This window comes from Leptodactylus fuscus, unplaced genomic scaffold, assembly GCF_031893055.1.
Source record: "Leptodactylus fuscus isolate aLepFus1 unplaced genomic scaffold, aLepFus1.hap2 HAP2_SCAFFOLD_175, whole genome shotgun sequence".
Lineage (NCBI taxonomy): Eukaryota > Metazoa > Chordata > Amphibia > Anura > Leptodactylidae > Leptodactylus > Leptodactylus fuscus.
Window position 1 is genome coordinate 101,401 of NW_027440197.1, and position 19,100 is coordinate 120,500.

The window sequence follows — 19,100 nt, forward strand, 5'->3', positions numbered from 1 at the left end:
ATTTATAGCAGGGGAATAATATAAGGGAACATTTCATTAAAGTGGCACTCGGACTTTATTAAGGCAAAGACCCCGCAGAGAGGCTGCAGAAAAAAAGCGCTTCAGTGAGAACCGTGGCGGTAACGAGTCGCGGTTTTTCCTGCAGCGCTGTAGAGATTTCCGCTGGGACTTTCTGCTTCCATTATACCTATAGGGGATCCGCCAGCACTTACATAGAGATAACTACTGCCCACGACTGAAGAGACTGGAGGACGTGGTGATGGCCGCCCCGATGGAAGATACAGGGAGTGTGAGCGACTACTCACAGACGTCTCCTGGAAGTCACTCCATGTATCTTCTAGGGAGGTTGTGCTACTGCCCTTGTCGGGGGTAAGTAATGGATGGATTCCGGGGTGAGAGGGGGCATTACAGGGCAATTCCCATTTACTAACGTCATCTACTCCTTGTCTGCTTCGTTTTGACCTCCATATTGGTAAGACGGTTGTGATTTATTGCCCTCCATGGATTGGCCTCTCCTTCTATTGATCTAGGACTTGTTAGATGTTACGTTATTATATCTCCTCCAGTCTTTGTAGTGTCAGAGCCCACCAGAAAACATTTGGTGTTAGAAGTGGGATATACATCATTATGCACTAGGACCCAGCAGACATCCCTCCAACAAGATACCCCGAGCGGGACCCCCCAATATTCGGACTTATTACCCTTTATCCCACCTACATGTCTGACCCGAGCAGGACTCAGTGACCCCCAATATTCGGACTTATTACCTTTATCCCACCTACATGTCTGGCGTCTGACCCGAGCAGGACTCAGTGACCCCCAATATTCGGACTTATTACCCTTTATCCCACCTACATGTCTGGCGTCTGACCCGAGCGAGACTCAGTGACCCCCAATATTCGGACTTATTACCCTTTATCCCACCTACATGTCTGGTGTCTGACCCGGGCGGGACTCAGTGACCCCCAATATTCAGACTTATTACCTTTATCCCACCTACATGTCTGACCCGAGCGGGACTCAGTGACCCCCAATATTCGGACTTATTACCCTTTATCCCACCTACATGTCTGGCGTCTGACCCGAGCGAGACTCAGTGACCCCCAATATTCGGACTTATTACCCTTTATCCCACCTACATGTCTGGCATCTCACCCGAGCGGGACTCAGTGACCCCCAATATTCGGGGTTATTACCCTTTATCCCACCTACATGTCTGACCCGAGCGGGACTCAGTGACCCCCAATATTCGGGGTTATTACCCTTTATCCCACCTACATGTCTGGCGTCTGACCCGAGCGGGACTCAGTGACCCCCAATATTCGGGGTTATTACCCTTTATCCCACCTAGATGTCTGGCGTCTGACCCGAGCGGGACTCAGTGACCCCCAATATTCGGGGTTATTACCCTTTATCCCACCTACATGTCTGGCGTCTGACCCGAGCGAGACTCAGTGACCCCCAATATTCGGGGTTATTACCTTTATCCCACCTACATGTCTGGTGTCTGACCCGAGCGAGACTCAGTGACCCCCCAATATTCGGACTTATTACCTTTATCCCACCTACATGTCTGACCCGGGCGGGACTCAGTGACCCCCAATATTCGGACTTATTACCTTTATCCCACCTACATGTCTGACCCGAGCGGGACTCAGTGACCCCCAATATTCGGACTTATTACCCTTTATCCCACCTACATGTCTGGTGTCTGACCCGAGCGAGACTCAGTGACCCCCCAATATTCGGACTTATTACCTTTATCCCACCTACATGTCTGGCGTCTGACCCGAGCGAGACTCAGTGACCCCCAATATTCGGACTTATTACCCTTTATCCCACCTACATGTCTGGTGTCTGACCCGAGCGGGACTCAGTGACCCCCAATATTCGGGGTTATTACCTTTATCCCACCTACATGTCTGACCTGAGCGGGACTCAGTGACCCCCAATATTCGGGGTTATTACCCTTTATCCCACCTACATCTCTGGCGTCTGACCCGAGCGGGACTCAGTGACCCCCCCAATATTCGGACTTATTACCTTTATCCCACCTACATGTCTGACCCGAGCGGGACTCAGTGACCCCCAATATTCGGGGTTATTACCCTTTATCCCACCTACATGTCTGGCGTCTGACCCGAGCGAGACTCAGTGACCCCCAATATTCGGGGTTATTACCTTTATCCCACCTACATGTCTGACGCGAGCGGGACTCAGTGACCCCCAATATTCGGACTTTTTACCCTTTATCCCACCTACATGTCTGACCCGGGCGGGACTCAGTGACCCCCAATATTCGGGGTTATTACCCTTTATCCCACCTATATGTCTGGCGTCTGACCCGAGCGGGACTCAGTGACCCCCAATATTCGGGGTTATTACCCTTTATCCCACCTACATGTCTGGCGTCTGACCCGAGCGGGACTCAGTGACTCCCAATATTCGGGGTTATTACCCTTTATCCCACCTACATGTCTGGCGTCTGACCCGAGCGGGACTCAGTGACCCCCAATATTCGGGGTTATTACCCTTTATTCCACCTACATGTTTGGTGTCTGACCCGAGCGAGACTCAGTGACCCCCCAATATTCGGACTTATTACCTTTATCCCACCTACATGTCTGGCGTCTGACCCGAGCGGGACTCAGTGACCCCCAATATTCGGGGTTATTACCTTTATCCCACCTACATGTCTGGTGTCTGACCCGAGCGGGACTCAGTGACCCCCAATATTCGGACTTATTACCCTTTATCCCACCTACATGTCTGGCGTCTGACCCGAGCGGGACTCAGTGACCCCCAATATTCGGACTTATTACCCTTTATCCCACCTACATGTCTGACCCGGGCGGGACTCAGTGACCCCCAATATTCGGACTTATTACCCTTTATCCCACCTACATGTCTGGCGTCTGACCCGAGCGGGACTCAGTGACCCCCAATATTCGGGGTTATTACCCTTTATCCCACCTAGATGTCTGGCGTCTGACCCGAGCGGGACTCAGTGACCCCCAATATTCGGGGTTATTACCCTTTATCCCACCTACATGTCTGGTGTCTGACCCGAGCGGGACTCAGTGACCCCCAATATTCGGGGTTATTACCCTTTATCCCACCTACATGTCTGGCGTCTGACCCGAGCGGGACTCAGTGACCCCCAATATTCGGACTTATTACCCTTTATCCCACCTACATGTCTGGCATCTCACCCGAGCGGGACTCAGTGACCCCCAATATTCGGGGTTATTACCTTTATCCCACCTACATGTCTGGTGTCTGACCCGAGCGGGACTCAGTGACCCCCAATATTCGGACTTATTACCCTTTATCCCACCTAGATGTCTGGCGTCTGACCCGAGCGGGACTCAGTGACCCCCAATATTCGGGGTTATTACCCTTTATCCCACCTACATGTCTGGTGTCTGACCCCAGCGGGACTCGGTGACCCCCAATATTCAGACTTATTACCCTTTATCCCACCTACATGTCTGACCCGGGCGGGACTCAGTGACCCCCAATATTCAGACTTATTACCTTTATCCCACCTACATGTCTGACGCGAGCGGGACTCAGTGACCCCCAATATTCGGGGTTATTACCCTTTATCCCACCTAGATGTCTGGCGTCTGACCCGAGCGGGACTCAGTGACCCCCAATATTCGGGGTTATTACCCTTTATCCCACCTACATGTCTGGTGTCTGACCCGAGCGAGACTCAGTGACCCCCCCAATATTCGGACTTATTACCTTTATCCCACCTACATGTCTGGCGTCTGACCCCAGCGGGACTCGGTGACCCCCAATATTCAGACTTATTACCTTTATCCCACCTACATGTCTGGCGTCTGACCCGAGCGGGACTCAGTGACCCCCAATATTCGGGGTTATTACCTTTATCCCACCTACATGTCTGGTGTCTGACCCGAGCGGGACTCAGTGACCCCCAATATTCGGGGTTATTACCTTTATCCCACCTACATGTCTGGCGTCTGACCCGAGCGGGACTCAGTGACCCCCAATATTCGGGGTTATTACCTTTATCCCACCTACATGTCTGGCGTCTGACGCGAGCGGGACTCAGTGACCCCCAATATTCGGGGTTATTACCCTTTATCCCACCTACATGTCTGGTGTCTGACCCGAGCGGGACTCAGTGACCCCCAATATTCGGGGTTATTACCCTTTATCCCACCTACATGTCTGGCGTCTGACCCGAGCGGGACTCAGTGACCCCCAATATTCGGGGTTATTACCTTTATCCCACCTACATGTCTGGTGTATGACCTGAAGCGGGACTCAGTGACCCCCAATATTCGGACTTATTACCCTTTATCCCACCTACATGTCTGACCCGGGCGGGACTCAGTGACCCCCAATATTCGGACTTATTACCCTTTATCCCACCTACATGTCGGGTGTCTGACCCGAGCGGGACTCAGTGACCCCCAATATTCGGGGTTATTACCCTTTATCCCACCTACATGTCTGGCGTCTGACCCGAGCGGGACTCAGTGACCCCCAATATTCGGGGTTATTACCTTTATCCCACCTACATGTCTGGTGTATGACCTGAAGCGGGACTCAGTGACCCCCAATATTCGGACTTATTACCTTTATCCCACCTACATGTCTGACCCGGGCGGGACTCAGTGACCCCCAATATTCGGGGTTATTACCTTTATCCCACCTACATGTCTGGCGTCTGACGCGAGCGGGACTCAGTGACCCCCAATATTCGGACTTATTACCCTTTATCCCACCTACATGTCTGACCCGAGCGAGACTCAGTGACCCCCAATATTCGGGGTTATTACCTTTATCCCACCTACATGTCTGGAGTCTGACGCGAGCGGGACTCAGTGACCCCCAATATTCAGACTTATTACCTTTATCCCACCTACATGTCTGACCCGAGCGGGACTCAGTGACCCCCAATATTCGGGGTTATTACCCTTTATCCCACCTACATGTCTGGCGTCTGACCCGAGCGAGACTCAGCGACCCCCAATATTCGGGGTTATTACCCTTTATCCCACCTACATGTCTGGTGTCTGACCCGAGCGGGACTCAGTGACCCCCAATATTCAGACTTATTACCCTTTATCCCATCTACATGTCTGGCGTCTGACCCGAGCGGGACTCAGTGACCCCCAATATTCGGGGTTATTACCCTTTATCCTACCTACATGTCTGGTGTCTGACCTGAAGCGGGACTCAGTGACCCCCAATATTCGGACTTATTACCCTTTATCCCACCTACATGTCTGGTGTCTGACCCGAGCGGGACTCAGTGACCCCCAATATTCAGACTTATTACCCTTTATCCCATCTACATGTCTGGCGTCTGACCCGAGCGGGACTCAGTGACCCCCAATATTCGGGGTTATTACCCTTTATCCCACCTAGATGTCTGGCGTCTGACCCGAGCGGGACTCAGTGACCCCCAATATTCGGGGTTATTACCCTTTATCCCACCTAGATGTCTGGCGTCTGACCTGAAGCGGGACTCGGTGACCCCCAATATTCGGGGTTATTACCCTTTATCCCACCTACATGTCTGGTGTCTGACCTGAAGCGGGACTCAGTGACCCCCAATATTCGGACTTATTACCCTTTATCCCACCTACATGTCTGGCGTCTGACCCGAGCGGGACTCAGTGACCCCCAATATTCGGGGTTATTACCCTTTATCCCACCTAGATGTCTGGCGTCTCACATCGTCTTCCAACGACACGTAGAACCCTTCATAATACAGTGATGATAGGATAAGACCTGGCAATGGGGGGGGGGGGGGTGTCACCCCAAATCGCTCTCTAGCCTCAGATAATATGGGGAGGGGGCAGTGTCACACACTCATGGCTTTAGTACGTATGAATACCTGGAAGGAGTTGAAGAGCATTTCATAGTGCATCTGTATATGCCACACCAGCCCGTTCACCTCCGTGTATGGCAGGGAGATAAAGACGATGTAGTGAACCCCAAAGAGCGGCATCAGGACCAGCGTCGACTTCAGCAGCTTCCTGCAATGAGACACAAGAAGAAACCATCAGCAAGACAGACACAGCATAGCAGGAGCTCAGGGATGTCTGCCCCCTACAGGCAATCAGTCTATAATATTCATAGGACATCACCAACCTGAGATACATGCCAATCACTGTATAGGGACCCTACTGGTCTCATGGTCACTACCCAAACCAAATAAGGGTCAGCCAGTAGAGTATAGCCTATGGGGTGAGTATAGCCTATGGGGTGAGTATAGCCTATGGGGTGAGTATAGCCTATGGGGTGAGTATAGCCTATGGGGCGAGTATAGCCTATGGGGCGAGTATAGCCTATGGGGCGAGTATAGCCTATGGGGCGAGTATAGCCTATGGGGCGAGTATAGCCTATGGGGCGAGTATAGCCTATGGGGCGAGTATAGCCTATGGGGCGAGTATAGCGTATGGGGTGAGTACAGTATATGAGGTGAGTATAGCCTGCAGCTCTTTCTTATTACTATGCTCCTATATACTGGGGTGATTCTGGATTCCATTATTCCTCAGCACTTCTATAGGTAACAGGAGAAAGTAACCAGGAGCTTCAGAGAATAAGAGGAGCTGCAGCGCCCGGGCGTCACGTGTACGCGGGGGGTGGAGCCTGGACCTCGCTACTAATCCTGGAGTTTTTACCATAAGGGTCTCATTTATATTTAGAAAATTAATTTAAATTCACAGATAGAAGTGTGAGTCTAGTATGTCAGGTGAGTGTGAGTCTAGTATGTCAGGTGAGTGTGAGTCTAGTATGTCAGGTGAGTGTGAGTCTAGTATGTGTCCCCCAGACACAGATGAGTTGCATACACTGGCGAGTGAAGTACTTGCTGTTACAGCTCAGCTCCTGCTTCACCGCTGCGCTCCGGCTCCTGGGGATGTAGGCGCAATGTGATGATGTCACTTATATCGCACCTACAACTCCATGAGGGACACTGTACACAGAGCGGCGGGGGAGCGAGGAGAGGGAAAGAGCAGTGGTTTTTATGTGTTAAAGGGGCTCTATCATTGGGAACTGCGCCGCACCTCTAATAAGGCGAGATGAGGTGACTGCCTTGGGCGGCGCTCCGGAGAGCGGCAGCAGCATGGGCGATTTTTATTTTACTTTTTCTTCACTAAACTAACATGGGAGAGCTGCGGCTGTCCTGCGCTGGTTCAGACGTCTGAGTCTCAGTGCAGGTGGCATCATCACAACACCTACGCTTAGACGCAGACGTCTCACTTTGCCGGGTGAAGAGGAGGCGGCAGCGGGAGCAGCAGCGAGGTTGGTGAGTAAAATTAGTTTTTTTGCTTTATAATAGGCCGCTAGTGGAGTATCCCCAGCCTGTAGCCGCCTATTTACCAACCTCCCCGAGCCTGCTCACTGCCGTCCCCGCATCCCCCTGTACTATAGGCCACAGAGGGCCAGGCCACGATCCCACTACCACTATTATTATACTCGGGGTTTTTTTCAGCCCCCCCGAGTATAATAATCGGAGCCCCAGGGGAGGTGAGGGGACATAAAAATCACTGTTACTCACCTCTCCGGGATCTGATGTTACTCCTAGCAGGCTTCAGCCCTATATGGTAATGTGTCAGACGTCACGTGGTCTGTTATATTACCATATAGGTCTGATGCCCACGCTAGCAGTAACATATAGGCCCAAAGCCTGTGCTAGTAGTAATAGCCTGTTACCATATAGGCCTGAAGCCTGTGCTAGTAGTAATAGCCTGTTACCATATAGGCCTGAAGCCTGTGCTAGTAGTAATAGCCTGTTACCATATAGGCCTGAAGCCTGTGCTAGTAGTAATAGCCTGTTACATATAGGCCTGAAGCCTGTGCTAGTAGTAATAGCCTGTTACCATATAGGCCCGAAGCCTGTGCTAGTAGTAATAGCCTGTTACCATATAGGCCTGAAGCCTGTGCTAGTAGTAATAGCCTGTTACCATATAGGCCTGAAGCCTGTGCTAGTAGTAATAGCCTGTTACCATATAGGCCTGAAGCCTGTGCTAGTAGTAATAGCCTGTTACCATATAGGCCTGAAGCCTGTGCTAGTAGTAATAGCCTGTTACCATATAGGCCTGAAGCCTGTGCTAGTAGTAATAGCCTGTTACCGTATAGGCCTGAAGCCTGTGCTAGTAGTAATAGCCTGTTACCGTATAGGCCTGAAGCCTGTGCTAGTAGTAATAGCCTGTTACCGTATAGGCCTGAAGCCTGTGCTAGTAGTAATAGCCTGTTACCGTATAGGCCCGAAGCCTGTGCTAGTAGTAATAGCCTGTTACCGTATAGGCCCGAAGCCTGTGCTAGTAGTAATAGCCTGTTACCGTATAGGCCCGAAGCCTGTGCTAGTAGTAATAGCCTGTTACCATATAGGCCCGAAGCCTGTGCTAGTAGTAATAGCCTGTTACCATATAGGCCCGAAGCCTGTGCTAGTAGTAATAGCCTGTTACCGTATAGGCCTGAAGCCTGTGCTAGTAGTAATAGCCTGTTACCGTATAGGCCTGAAGCCTGTGCTAGTAGTAATAGCCTGTTACCGTATAGGCCTGAAGCCTGTGCTAGTAGTAATAGCCTGTTACCGTATAGGCCTGAAGCCTGTGCTAGTAGTAATAGCCTGTTACCGTATAGGCCCGAAGCCTGTGCTAGTAGTAATAGCCTGTTACCGTATAGGCCCGAAGCCTGTGCTAGTAGTAATAGCCTGTTACCGTATAGGCCTGAAGCCTGTGCTAGTAGTAATAGCCTGTTACCGTATAGGCCTGAAGCCTGTGCTAGTAGTAATAGCCTGTTACCGTATAGGCCTGAAGCCTGTGCTAGTAGTAATAGCCTGTTACCGTATAGGCCTGAAGCCTGTGCTAGTAGTAATAGCCTGTTACCGTATAGGCCCGAAGCCTGTGCTAGTAGTAATAGCCTGTTACCGTATAGGCCCGAAGCCTGTGCTAGTAGTAATAGCCTGTTACCATATAGGCCTGAAGCCTGTGCTAGTAGTAATAGCCTGTTACCATATAGGCCTGAAGCCTGTGCTAGTAGTAATAGCCTGTTACCATATAGGCCTGAAGCCTGTGCTAGTAGTAATAGCCTGTTACCGTATAGGCCTGAAGCCTGTGCTAGTAGTAATAGCCTGTTACCGTATAGGCCCGAAGCCTGTGCTAGTAGTAATAGCCTGTTACCGTATAGGCCCGAAGCCTGTGCTAGTAGTAATAGCCTGTTACCGTATAGGCCCGAAGCCTGTGCTAGTAGTAATAGCCTGTTACCATATAGGCCTGAAGCCTGTGCTAGTAGTAATAGCCTGTTACAGCAATATCCTAGACCACGTGACGTCTGATACATTACCATATAGGCCCGAAGCCTGCTAGGAGTAACATCGGACCCTGGAGAGGTGAGTAACAGTGATTATTATGTTCCCTCACCTCCCCTGGGGCTCCGATTATTATACTCGGGGGGCTGAAAAGATAGTTCATGGGGGTGCAACTGTGGGGTATAATAGAGCTTGAAGGGTATACTGTAGGCCCCTGTAACCTCTATTATACCCCACTGTGGCCCCTGTAACCTCTATTATACCCCACTGTGGTCCCTGTAACCTCTATTATACCCCACTGTGGCCCCTGTAACCTCTATTATACCCCACTGTAGGCCCCTGTAACCTCTATTATACCCCACTGTAGGCCCCTGTAACCTCTATTATACCCCACTGTAGGCCCCTGTAACCTCTATTATACCCCACTGTGGCCCCTGTAACCTCTATTATACCCCACTGTAGGCCCCTGTAACCTCTATTATACCCCACTGTAGGCCCCTGTAACCTCTATTACACCCCACTGTAGGCCCCTGTAACCTCTATTATACCCCACTGTAGGCCCCTGTAACCTCTATTATACCCCACTGTAGGCCCCTGTAACCTCTATTATACCCCACTGTGGCCCCTGTAACCTCTATTATACCCCACTGTAGGCCCCTGTAACCTCTATTATACCCCACTGTGGCCCCTGTAACCTCTATTATACCCCACTGTGGCCCCTGTAACCTCTATTACACCCCACTGTAGGCCCCTGTAACCTCTATTATACCCCACTGTGGCCCCTGTAACCTCTATTATACCCCACTGTGGCCCCTGTAACCTCTATTATACCCCACTGTGGTCCCTGTAACCTCTATTATACCCCACTGTGGTCCCTGTAACCTCTATTATACCCCTCAGTCTATTGTGCCATTGTGGGGCATATATATATATATATATATATATATATATATAGTTGCTATGTACAATATGCAGTTGTTATTGCCAGGCCGGCACCTATAGGGTGTGATTTACTGTAACGAGGACGTTGCTCACCTATACTGTTGCCGCGCATCGCAGCGCCCGGCGTTCGTCTCTCGCAGTTTGGTTGCCAGGACTCGAACAATATTAATAAAAAGAAAAAAATTTGCCTGAAAAAAAAAAAAAAAAATGTCCATCAAACTGTAAATTGTGAGAAGAGCAGCAAAGAGCGATGACTGAATGGCAGGAGCGGAGTCTGAGCCTCCCCCAAATGTATCACCCCCGCCCCTCAGCAGTATACAGATTGGGTCTGACCAAAGAAGGGGTAGGGGGCTGCAGAGTGACCGCCTGACATCTGATTGGCCAGAAGTAGAGTATCTATAAATGGGGGGGACTCAGCATGTGGCCGCAGAGCAAGATCCCAGCCAGTCAGCGCCGCACCAGGTCTACAAACAACTGCTGGAGCTCTAGACAAGGGCACCAGCATAACAATAGTGTGGGTGGGTGCACTACAACTCCCAGCAGCTCCAGGGCATCTGTATGGGGCATCTGTATGGGGCATCTGTATGGGGCATCTGTATGGGGCATCTGTATAGGGCATCCAGCGCTGCTGGGAGTTGTAGTAATTCAAAGATTTGGGGGCAAAATAGGGGACAATAAAAGCAGTTTTTTGTGGTTTGTAAAATTGGCACTTACCTTGTCACTGCAGGTCTGGCCTCCGCTGCTAAAATCCAGCCAATGGCCAATCCGTTACTAGACTACAGGGGGCGGGCCCAAGGTCCGGGACATTCTCCCGCCGCTGCGCTACAGCCGGCCATTTCTATGTAGTGTAGCAGCGGTCACCACTAAATGGAACATACTAGGCTTGGCGTAGATTAGTCTGCGGGCCACACAAAATTGTTCACCGGGCCGCATGCAGGCCGCGAGTTTGAGACCCCTGATCTATATGGTGTCATCCGGTCACCAGAACCCCTGGTCCTAATCCTGATCCCTCTGTCAGGACCCCTCTCTTCTCCTCCAGACCCCTCTCTTCTCCTCCAGACCCCTCTCTTCTCCTCCAGACCCCTCTATTCTCCTCTATTCCCCTCTAGACCCCTCTATACCCCTCTCTTCTCCTCTATTCCCCTCCAGACCCCTCTATTCTCCTCCAGACCCCTCTATTCTCCTCCAGACCCCTCTATTCTCCTCCAGACCCCTCTATTCTCCTCCAGACCCCTCTCTTCTCCTCCAGACCCCTCTATTCTCCTCTATTCCCCTCTCTTCTCCTCCAGACCCCTCTATTCTCCTCTATTCCCCTCTAGACCCCTCTATACCCCTCTCTTCTCCTCCAGACCCCTCTATTCTCCTCCAGACCCCTCTCTTCTCCTCCAGACCCCTCTATTCTCCTCTATTCCCCTCTAGACCCCTCTATACCCCTCTCTTCTCCTCCAGACCCCTCTCTTCTCCTCCAGACCCCTCTCTTCTCCTCCGGACCCCTCTCTTCTCCTCCGGACCCCTCTCTTCTCCTCCAGACCCCTCTCTTCTCCTCCAGACCCCTCTATTCTCCTCTATTCCCCTCTAGACCCCTCTATACCCCTCTCTTCTCCTCCAGACCCCTCCAGACCCCTCTCTTCTCCTCCAGACCCTTCTATTCCCCTCTAGACCCCTCTATTCCCCTCCGGACCCCTCTCTTCTCCTCCGGACCCCTCTCTTCTCCTCCGGACCCCTCTATTCCCCTCCGGACCCCTCTATTCCCCTCCAGACCCCTCCATCCTCCTCCAGACCCCTCCATCCTCCTCCAGACCCCTCCATCCTCCTCCAGACCCCTCCATACTCCCCTGCCCCATTCTCTCCATGCCCCTCCATACCTTCTAGACTTATCCTTTACAGACAGTCTAGTGAACTCCAAACATACTAGATGACCAGCCAATCCTGAAGCCAGAAGGTTGATACATCATTTCACTAATGTGTATGCGCATCCTGGATCGGGATAGATAACACTGCACTAATGTATATGGGGATAGATAACACTGCACTAATGTATATGGGGATAGATTCCTTATAGGAATCCTGCGCATGCGCACCATTCCCAGCCTGTGCAGCACATACACATCTGGGGGCTCCGCCCCACCCCCAGTGTACTGTACATGCAGAACCCTCACTGATACCCCCAGGTGGGAATATACTGCACATACTCAGCCCAGGACAGCAATGCGCATGTGCGCCATCCCCAGCCTGTGCAGCACATACCCATCTGGGGGCCCCGCTCTCTCCCCGTTGTACTGTACATGCAGAACCCTCACTGATACCCCCAGGTGGGAATATACTGCACATACTCAGCTCAGGACAGCACTGCGCATGCGCAGGAATAAATTGTGAGAATCTGCATCACAATCGGAGGGTTGTAAAGTACAAATGTACCAGAGCGTCCAGAGAAGCGCTGCGCCAGGTCTGGTGAACAGATGGGGATCAGGACTGATGAGCCCAACCCTGATAACAGCGCAATAATACACACAATAATAGCAGTAAGAAAGAGGTAATCCCAATATAAACAAAGACAACAGCAAGTCCTTACTATGGTAGCAGCCAGGATCGGGCCCTGAAATATCCACTTCAAGTTCCCAGCACTCAGGTCCCAGCACCTAAAGGAGGAAATCACAAGGAGAACAGTGAGCGCAGCTCTGGAGAATAATACAGGATAAGTAATGTATGTACACAGTGACCAGCAGAACAGCGAGCGCAGCTCTGGAGTATAATACAGGATAAGTAATGTATGTACACAGTGACTGTACCAGCAGAATAGTGAGCGCAGCTCTGGAGTATAATACAGGATAAGTAATGTAATGTATGTACACAGTGACTGTACCAGCAGAATAGTGAGCGCAGCTCTGGAGTATAATACAGGATAAGTAATGTATGTACACAGTGACCAGCAGAACAGCGAGCGCAGCTCTGGAGTATAATACAGGATAAGTAATGTATGTACACAGTGACTGTACCAGCAGAATAGTGAGCGCAGCTCTGGAGTATAATACAGGATAAGTAATGTATGTACACAGTGACTGTACCAGCAGAATAGTGAGCGCAGCTCTGGAGTATAATACAGGATAAGTAATGTAATGTATGTACACAGTGACTGTACCAGCAGAATAGTGAGCGCAGCTCTGGAGTATAATACAGGATAAGTAATGTAATGTATGTACACAGTGACTGCACCAGCAGAATAGTGAGCGCAGCTCTGGAGTATAATACAGGATAAGTAATGTAATGTATGTACACAGTGACTGTACCAGCAGAATAGTGAGTGCAGCTCTGGAGTATAATACAGGATAAGTAATGTAATGTATGTACACAGTGACTGTACCAGCAGAATAGTGAGCGCAGCTCTGGGGTATAATACAGGATAAGTAATGTAATGTATGTACACAGTGACTGTACCAGCAGAATAGTGAGCACAGCTCTGGAGTATAATACAGGATAAGTAATGTATGTACACAGTGACTGCACCAGCAGAATAGTGAGCGCAGCTCTGGGGTATAATACAGGATAAGTAATGTAATGTATGTACACAGTGACTGTACCAGCAGAATAGTGAGCACAGCTCTGGAGTATAATACAGGATAAGTAATGTAATGTATGTACACAGTGACTGCACCAGCAGAATAGTGAGCGCAGCTCTGGGGTATAATACAGGATAAGTAATGTAATGTATGTACACAGTGACTGTACCAGCAGAATAGTGAGCGCAGCTCTGGAGTATAATACAGGATAAGTAATGTAATGTATGTACACAGTGACTGTACCAGCAGAATAGTGAGCGCAGCTCTGGGGTATAATACAAGATAAGTAATGTAATGTATGTACACAGTGACTGCACCAGCAGAATAGTGAGCGCAGCTCTGGAGTATAATACAGGATAAGTAATGTAATGTATGTACACAGTGACCAGCAGAATAGTGAGCGCAGCTCTGGGGTATAATACAGGATAAGTAATGTAATGTATGTACACAGTGACTGTACCGGCAGAATAGTGAGCGCAGCTCTGGAGTATAATACAGGATGAGTAATGTAATGTATGTACACAGTGACTGTACCGGCAGAATAGTGAGCGCAGCTCTGGAGTATAATACAGGATAAGTAATGTAATGTATGTACACAGTGACCAGCAGAATAGTGAGCGCAGCTCTGGAGTATAATACAGGATAAGTAATGTAATGTATGTACACAGTGACTGTACCAGCAGAATAGTGAGCGCAGCTCTGGAGTATAATACAGGATAAGTAATGTAATGTATGTACACAGTGACTGTACCAGCAGAATAGTGAGCGCAGCTCTGGGGTATAATACAGGATGAGTAATGTAATGTATGTACACAGTGACTGCACCAGCAGAATAGTGAGCGCAGCTCTGGAGTATAATACAGAATAAGTAATGTAATGTATGTACACAGTGACCAGCAGAATAGTGAGCGCAGCTCTGGGGTATAATACAGGATAAGTAATGTAATGTATGTACACAGTGACTGTACCAGCAGAATAGTGAGCGCAGCTCTGGAGTATAATACAGGATGAGTAATGTAATGTATGTACACAGTGACTGTAACAGCAGAATAGTGAGCGCAGCTCTGGGGTATAATCCAGGATAAGTAATGTAATGTATGTACTCAGTGACTGTACCAGCAGAATAGTGAGCGCAGCTCTGGAGTATAATACAGAATAAGTAATGTAATGTATGTACACAGTGACCAGCAGAATAGTGAGCGCAGCTCTGGGGTATAATACAGGATAAGTAATGTAATGTATGTACACAGTGACTGTACCAGCAGAATAGTGAGCGCAGCTCTGGAGTATAATACAGGATGAGTAATGTAATGTATGTACACAGTGACTGTAACAGCAGAATAGTGAGCGCAGCTCTGGGGTATAATACAGGATAAGTAATGTAATGTATGTACACAGTGACTGTACCAGCAGAATAGTGAGCGCAGCTCTGGAGTATAATACAGGATAAGTAATGTAATGTATGTACACAGTGACTGTACCAGCAGAATAGTGAGCGCAGCTCTGGGGTATAATACAGGATAAGTAATGTAATGTATGTACACAGTGACCAGCAGAATAGTGAGCGCAGCTCTGGGGTATAATACAGGATAAGTAATGTAATGTATGTACACAGTGACTGTACCAGCAGAATAGTGAGCGCAGCTCTGGGGTATAATACAGGATAAGTAATGTAATGTATGTACACAGTGACCAGCAGAATAGTGAGCGCAGCTCTGGGGTATAATACAGGATAAGTAATGTAATGTATGTACACAGTGACTGTACCAGCAGAATAGTGAGCGCAGCTCTGGGGTATAATACAGGATAAGTAATGTAATGTATGTACACAGTGACCAGCAGAATAGTGAGCGCAGCTCTGGAGGATAATACAGGATAAGTAATGTAATGTATGTACACAGTGACCAGCAGAATAGTGAGCGCAGCTCTGGGGTATAATACAGGATAAGTAATGTAATGTATGTACACAGTGACTGTACCAGCAGAATAGTGAGCGCAGCTCTGGGGTATAATACAGGATAAGTAATGTATGTACACAGTGACTGTACCAGCAGAATAGTGAGCGCAGCTCTGGGGTATAATACAGGATAAGTAATGTAATGTATGTACACAGTGACTGTACCAGCAGAATGGTGAGCGCAGCTCTGGAGTATAATACAGGATAAGTAATGTAATGTATGTACACAGTGACTGTACCAGCAGAATAGTGAGCGCAGCTCTGGAGTATAATACAGGATAAGTAATGTAATGTATGTACACAGTGACTGTACCGGCAGAATAGTGAGCGCAGCTCTGGAGTATAATACAGGATGAGTAATGTAATGTATGTACACAGTGACTGTACCGGCAGAATAGTGAGCGCAGCTCTGGAGTATAATACAGGATAAGTAATGTAATGTATGTACACAGTGACTGTACCAGCAGAATAGTGAGCGCAGCTCTGGAGTATAATACAGGATAAGTAATGTAATGTATGTACACAGTGACCAGCAGAATAGTGAGCGCAGCTCTGGAGTATAATACAGGATAAGTAATGTAATGTATGTACACAGTGACTGTACCAGCAGAATACTGAGCGCAGCTCTGGAGTATAATACAGGATAAGTAATGTAATGTATGTACACAGTGACCAGCAGAATAGTGAGCGCAGCTCTGGGGTATAATACAGGATAAGTAATGTAATGTATGTACACAGTGACTGCACCAGCAGAATAGTGAGCGCAGCTCTGCGGTATAATACAGGATAAGTAATGTAATGTATGTACACAGTGACTGCACCAGCAGAATAGTGAGTGCAGCTCTGGAGTATAATACAGGATAAGTAATGTAATGTATGTACAGAGTGACTGCACCAGCAGAATAGTGAGCGCAGCTCTGGAGTATAATACAGGATAAGTAATGTAATGTATGTACACAGTGACTGCACCAGCAGAATAGTGAGCGCAGCTCTGGAGTATAATACAGGATAAGTAATGTAATGTATGTACACAGTGACTGCACCAGCAGAATAGTGAGCGCAGCTCTGGAGTATAATACAGGATAAGTAATGTAATGTATGTACACAGTGACCAGCAGAATAGTGAGCGCAGCTCTGGGGTATAATACAGGATAAGTAATGTAATGTATGTACACAGTGACTACCAGCAGAATAGTGAGCGCAGCTCTGGAGTATAATACAGGATACAGGGGGTTAATATCACTGTCCTCCTCTTTTGTTTATACTTTGGTTCCATAAACAATGATATAAAACTTTATCTAGAATTCTCCATACAGGCTTCTGGTAAATGATGTTTTGTCTCTTTTATATGTGGAGGAATTAGGATAATGGTTACTGCCGCCTCGCACTCGCTAATATGATACAATCTATACTTGGCATCACAACATCCTGTGTTGTTAAACATCAAGGTTACGTTTCATGTTGTTTGTTCTTGTGCAGTCCAATATGATTCTTAGAGGAGACAGCGGACATTACGATGAAGTCTCCGCCACTTCCCATCTTCTCCTCATCGATTGCTCATGGCAGTTCCAGCACAGAAACAAACACAAGATCTTAGGCTACAAAAATCAATGGCAGTCTAGAATTTACGTAAACAGCACAATTTGTCTCGCAGTATTTGGCATTCAATAATTCTCAAGTTATAAGGTTGTCTGTGATAATGTTCTTGAGACACCACTGAGACATTGAGACATTCCCATTATTCTTTGTACTAATCTTCAATTACTTGTATTATACTCCAGAGCTGCGCTCACTATTCTGCTGGTGCAGTCACTGTGTACATACATTACATTACTTATCCTGTATTATACCCCAGAGCTGCGCTCACTATTCTGCTGGTGCAGTCACTGTGTACATACATTACATTACTTATCCTGTATTATACTCCAGAGCTGCGCTCACTATTCTGCTGGTACAGTCACTGTGTACATACATTACATTCCTGATCCTGTATTATACTCCAGAGCAGCGCTCACTATTCTGCTGGTGCAGTCACTGCGTACATACATTACATTACTTATCCTGTATTATACTCCAAAGCTGCACTCACTATTCTGCTGGTGCAGTCACTGTGTACATACATTACTTATCCTGTATTATACTGCAGAGCTGCGCTCACTATTCTGCTGGTAAAGTCACTGTGTACATACATTACATTACTTATCCTGTATTATACTCCAGAGCTGCGCTCACTATTCTGCTGGTAAAGTCACTGTGTACATACATTACATTACTTATCCTGTATTATACTCCAAAGCTGCACTCACTATTCTGCTGGTGCAGTCACTGTGTACATACATTACATTACTTATCCTGCATTATACTCCAAAGCTGCACTCACTATTCTGCTGGTGCAGTCACTGTGTACATACATTACATTACTTATCCTGTATTATTCTCCAGAGCTGCGCTCACTATTCTGCCGGTACAGTCACTGTGTACATACATTACATTACTTATCCTGTATTATACCCCAGAGCTGCGCTCACTATTCTGCTGGTGCAGTCACTGTGTACATACATTACATTACTTATCCTGTATTATACCCCAGAGCAGCGCTCACTATTCTGCTGGTACAGTCACTGTGTACATACATTACATTACTTATCCTGTATTATACCCCAGAGCTGCGCTCACTATTCTGCTGGTGCAGTCACTGTGTACATACATTACATTACTTATCCTGTATTATACCCCAGAGCTGCGCTCACTATTCTGCTGGTACAGTCACTGTGTACATACATTACTTATCCTGTATTATACTCCAGAGCTGCGCTCACTATTCTGCTGGTGCAGTCACTGTGTACATACATTACATTACTTATCCTGTATTATACTCCAGAGCTGCGCTCACTATTCTGCTGGTGCAGTCACTGTGTACATACATTACATTACTTCTCCTGTATTATACTCCAGAGCTGCGCTCACTATTCTGCTGGTGCAGTCACTGTGTACATACATTACATTACTTCTCCTGTATTATACTCCAGAGCTGCGCTCACTATTCTGCTGGTACAGTCACTGTGTACATACATTACATTACTTATCCTGTATTATACTCCAGAGCTGCGCTCACTATTCTGCTGGTACAGTCACTGTGTACATACATTACATTACTTATCCTGTATTATACTCCAGAGCTGCGCTCACTATTCTGCCGGTACAGTCACTGTGTCCCTGTATTTACCTCCACATGGGTGTATATAGCAGATCACTGATGTGGGGGGCAGTATAGTGAGCACAGCTCTGGAGTATATCCTTGTCACGGAGCGAAGGTATACGTCCTTCCTCCGGAGATATCTTG

At 48.1% G+C, this 19,100-nt stretch overlaps 1 protein-coding gene across 1 annotated transcript in view; it reads right to left on the minus strand.

Moving 5' to 3' along the window:
- Nucleotides 1-19,100, minus strand: part of LOC142187298 (parathyroid hormone/parathyroid hormone-related peptide receptor-like) — a gene marked incomplete at its 5' end in the record, with an annotated part of 109,969 nt that overhangs the window by 13,271 nt on the left and 77,598 nt on the right. Inside the window, 3 exons of the mRNA XM_075261522.1 lie at nt 5,882-6,023; nt 10,337-10,431; nt 12,816-12,882. Coding sequence (XP_075117623.1) covers nt 5,882-6,023; nt 10,337-10,431; nt 12,816-12,882 — 304 coding nt within the window. The remainder of the gene's footprint in view (nt 1-5,881; nt 6,024-10,336; nt 10,432-12,815; nt 12,883-19,100) is intronic.